The sequence below is a fragment of the Protomyctophum parallelum genome, assembly GCF_964188405.1.
Source record: "Protomyctophum parallelum genome assembly, chromosome: 1".
Classification (NCBI taxonomy): domain Eukaryota; kingdom Metazoa; phylum Chordata; class Actinopteri; order Myctophiformes; family Myctophidae; genus Protomyctophum; species Protomyctophum parallelum.
Window position 1 is genome coordinate 2,439,868 of NC_139697.1, and position 5,000 is coordinate 2,444,867.

General features: G+C 46.1%; 1 protein-coding gene across 1 annotated transcript in view; it reads left to right on the forward strand.

Annotated features, from left to right (window-relative positions):
- Positions 1 to 5,000, forward strand: part of LOC310866031 (chromodomain-helicase-DNA-binding protein 4-like) — an 87,252-nt gene that overhangs the window by 40,144 nt on the left and 42,108 nt on the right. Inside the window, 4 exon segments of the mRNA XM_083775317.1 lie at positions 1,021 to 1,194; positions 2,087 to 2,228; positions 2,910 to 3,041; positions 4,436 to 4,553. Of these exon segments, the coding sequence (XP_083631443.1) occupies positions 1,021 to 1,194; positions 2,087 to 2,228; positions 2,910 to 3,041; positions 4,436 to 4,553 (566 nt within the window).

Consider the following 5,000-nt stretch of genomic DNA (forward strand, 5'->3'; position numbering starts at 1 on the left):
AGAGACCCGGGAAATAAATCCCTGTTCATTTTCATCATAGACTTTTTCAGAAAGTATTTATTTAAAGACGTTTACGCCGCGGACAGAGACAACTCTTGTCGTGACAAATCATGACGACAAACACAATTTGTCAGGCCAAACAAATTATTAGAAAGTAGGAAAGAAAGCGGCAGGTTACAACACTTTCTTTGTTGTTTTTCTTCTTTGTAATTATTTGTTTAGTCCAAAATGTTGTGTTTGTTGTCATGATTTGGTCACGACTCGAGTTGGCTTCGTACAACGCTTAAAAGGTCTTTAAATAAATACGTTTTGAAATGTCTATGAGGAAAAATGCATTGGGAATTATTTGGAAGACGATTTGTAGAATCGTCCTCAGTCTAAAGGGGTTATCAACCCATTTTGGTGTTAGCATTATGCTATGCTTTAGCTATTGAAAAATAGCAGTTCTAAAACAGTTCTAAAGCCCCAGTTTACCGGATATTTTACACTGGCTGGGGGGGTAGAAGACCCTCCGCTGCGCCTCGGGTCTGCCTACGCCCCCAGCCAGTGTAAAATACCCGGTAAGCTGAGACCTCTCGTGGCTTATTGCTTAAGTATATCATAGTATTGTATATATGTATAGTTTCATTTAGTGGTGGGGGGAAAAAAATCTATTAGTCAATTAATCGCGATGCCATCATGGGCGATAATTCATCGATGCACAAATGTCAAACATCGATTATATAATGTACTTTTTTTATTACCGGAGCAAAAGGGCGGAACTAATCTGCGACTGCGCTGCGTCGTCGTACCGGACCGTTTAGAGTGACGCACACAGCGCTCGCACACGCTTTAGCTTTCAACAACCAAAACAGAAGGAGTTACCAACGCGGAGGGGAAGAGAAAACAGACGACAGGAAGGGAACATTTTGGATCGTATGAGGTTGAGGGGACACGAGAACTCGATAAAACTCACACCATCGACCGCCTGTGAAATGTGGCCGAGATGGGACCATGTAAAATCTCCCTTCCTTCCCACAGTAACCTGGAGGGTTTCCTGGAGGAGTTCGCCGACATCGCCAAGGAGGACCAGATCAAGAAGCTCCACGACATGCTGGGGCCTCACATGCTGCGGAGGCTGAAGGCCGACGTCTTCAAACACATGCCCTCCAAGACGGAGCTCATCGTCCGCGTGGAGCTCAGCCCCATGCAGAAGTGAGCAGTGGACCTCATGGCATTCCCTTATCTGGGCCTTCTGACTAGCTGACTAGTGGCCTGGTTTACTAGTGGACTAGTTGACTAGTGGCCTGGTTTACTAGTGGACTAGTTGACTAGTGGCCTGGTTTACTAGTGGACTAGTTGACCAGTGGCCTGGTTTACTAGTGGACTAGTTGACCAGTGGCCTGGTTTACTAGTGGACTAGTTGACTAGTGGCCTGGTTTACTAGTCGACTAGTTGACTAGTGGCCTGGTTTACTAGTGGACTAGTTGACTAGTTGCCTGGTTTACTAGTCGACTAGTTGACTAGCTACCTATTATGTAAACCCCCGCCGCCCCTTTTTTTGGTTTTAATAAATATTTGCACATTTAAAATACTAGACTATAACTATAATCTACCTGATTTTAAATATTAGACTATAACTATAATACTAGACTGTAACTATAATACTACACTATAATCTACCTGATCTTTTGGCCTACTAGTTGAATAGTGGACTATACCAGTTGCTTAATGCCCTAGTATGTATGTAAAACCTTCCCGCGTCGCAGCGCGACGCATTGTGAGCTTGTAGATCAGCTATTTTCAGCATGCAACCAAGTGTAAAATGACTTGTACTGGATTCTCTAGTCCCTTCCTAACATTTTAGTCTAGTTCTTATTTGTTGACAAAATCGACAGTATATTTAGCCGTAGTCATTTATTCCATCATTAGCTTAGTTTTGATTTAGTTTTTATGTTTTCGTCTGCGGAAAAAAAACTTTTTTCGTCGTAGTTTTAGCCGACGAAAACAACACTACTGCGTTGCATTGTAGATCTGCTCCTTTTGCCCCCCCCCCCTCTTGTGGGTGTGATTTCTGACCTTTGCCCCCTCTCGCATGGTCTTCCAGGAAGTACTACAAGTTCATCCTGACCAGGAACTTTGAGGCTCTGAACACCAGAGGAGGAGGAAACCAGGTGTCTCTGCTCAACGTCGTCATGGACCTGAAGAAGTGCTGCAACCACCCCTACCTCTTCCCCGTAGCCGCCATGGTACGACCCCCCCCCCCCCCCCCCTCTACTCTTGACTCATTCGTTTTATATGAACCCATTCTGACCTGAGATCAGATTCTATAAACGTCTTCTACATCCTGACAGTTTTCTGAAAAAGCTATGTTTCTGTGTCAGTCGTTCTTCGATTTTTCAAAAACAGCAGACCTACAAGCTCGTATCGCGCCACTCGGTGGCGCGATATGAGCTTGTAGATCTGCTATTTTTAAATATCTAAAGCGCGACATGATGCTAACACCAAAATGGGTTCCCGTTCAGAATGGGTTAATATTTAGACCCTGAGCTCGAAAGAAATATGTCTTCTAAATCCTGACGTTTCTCTGAAAAAAAAAACGTTTCTATGTCGGTGAGGTGCTCAAAGTATTTCATGTCAAGAACCCCCCCAGAATTATATGTGATTGGCCGGGGACCCCCATCTGAAAATAATGTTGTTCCAGGGACCCCCCCCCCCCACACACACACACCAGAAGTTGAGTTAAACACGTACGCTTGAAAGAATACATGTCCAAAGATTTGCGCCACATTTTCACGATTTTTCAAAAACGGCAGACCTACGAGATCGTAGATCTGCTATTTTTCAACAGCTAACGTATAACGCAATGCTTCCCGGGCCCATGATGGGGGCTTAATAAACCCCCTGACATTTCTTTGACCCCAAACCAGGAAGCGCCCAAGCTGCCCAACGGCATGTACGAGGGCAGCGCCCTCACCAAGGCTGCTGGGAAACTGGCGCTGCTGCAGAAGATGATGTTGAAGCTGAAGGCGGGAGGACACCGAGTCCTCGTCTTCTCCCAGGTAACACCACCTGATCACATTCACACACGTAGGGAGGACACCGAGTCCTCGTCTTCTCCCAGGTAACGCCACCGGATCACATTCACACACGTAGGGAGGACACCGAGTCCTCGTCTTCTCCCAGGTAACACCACCTGATCACATTCACACACGTAGGGAGGACACCGAGTCCTCGTCTTCTCCCAGGTAACGCCACCGGATCACATTCACACACGTAGGGAGGACACCGAGTCCTCGTCTTCTCCCAGGTAACCCCACCGGATCACATTCACACACGTAGGGAGGACACCGAGTCCTCGTCTTCTCCCAGGTAACACCACCGGATCACATTCACACACGTAGGGAGGACACCGAGTCCTCGTCTCCTCCCAGGTAACTCCACCGGATCACATTCACACACGTAGGGAGGACACCGAGTCCTCGTCTCCCAGGTAACTCCACCGGATCACATTCACACACGTAGGGAGGACACCGAGTCCTCGTCTCCTCCCAGGTAACGCCACCGGATCACATTCACACACGTTTGTTTGGTCATCCCTGGTTTTACACTAATAACGTGTATGCATGGAGCTTGATAACCGATACCCGAACAAATCTCGATAAGAAGCTTATTGAGTACCCGTTATCGATAAGCTTTTTGGAGCATAGCGGTCTTCTGCCTGTTAGAGAAGTACTGTATGCGATGGCTCTAGTAAAAGATACGTTGTTGTATCGATATAAAAACGATATGTTTTTATTTATTGTCTCCCGTCTTTCCACAAAATAATAGACAACGCTCCGATAGTGGGATTTTTTTTCTCTCGTATTCGGCCAAAGTCTGATCGGACTGGTCTAACATATTGGGTCCATTTACCCTCACATGTTCTCCCCGTGTCCCCTATAGGGTAGGTACCCTCACATGTTCTCCCCGTGTCCCCTAGGGTAGGTACCCTCACAAAAACATGCAGTAATCCTGGTCTCTAAACTGCCTCCCCCTGGCCAGCCGGGGCGCCTGATGGAGGGGAAAGGAAATGGTTGGAATAACGTGCTCCTTCCATGCGCTACGTCCAACCAGGGAAACTCCCCCCTGTCAGGTGAAAAGGAGCAACTTGGACACTCAAGCATGAAGGAAGCATGAGTTCAAGTCCGTTGCTCTCCCTAGGTTGGCGGAGGGTGTGTAGAGCCCAGGATCACATCACAGGATGATTGACACAGGGGTAAAAAAATGGGTTACAAAATCGTGGGACAAAAAGATAAGAGAATTAAAAAAAAACAACAAGTGGTGAAAACAGTCTAGCACTCGTGCTAACACACTGTAAACGATGCATCTACAAGTTGAACAATTGTGCAATGTGATTGTTATGTCCATATCAGTGATATCACATACATAAACATGGACATATTTATATCTCCAGATGACAAAGATGTTGGACCTGCTGGAGGACTTCCTGGAGAACGAGGGGTACAAGTACGAGAGAATCGACGGAGGAATCACCGGCGGCATGAGACAAGAGGCTATCGACCGCTTCAACGGTACGCACGCACACACGTATGCACGCACACACGCACGCGCGCACGCACGTGCGTAGTGATGCACCGAATATTCGGCCAACAGAAACCTTCGGCCGAAAATGGATAAAAAAGAAACGCATTTTCGGCCTATTCGGTTTCGGCACCGAATAGGCCGGAAATATATCACCGAATAGTGCATGCAATGAATGCATTCAGAAGAGCTGAATGAATGTTTTATGGACCCATAATAGTGATTATTATTTAAGTTAAAGTTTTGCCATAAATCAATAAAGCTTTAAGGTATACGGCCATGACGGCAATGGTAGGACAAAAAAGATATATAATATTAATCATAATTGGTTTCGGCCTTTCGGTGCATCCCTGTGACATCATGCATGGCGCGCTATGAGCTTGTAGATCTGCTGTTTTTCAACAGCTAACGTATAACAATTTATAATGTAGGCATTT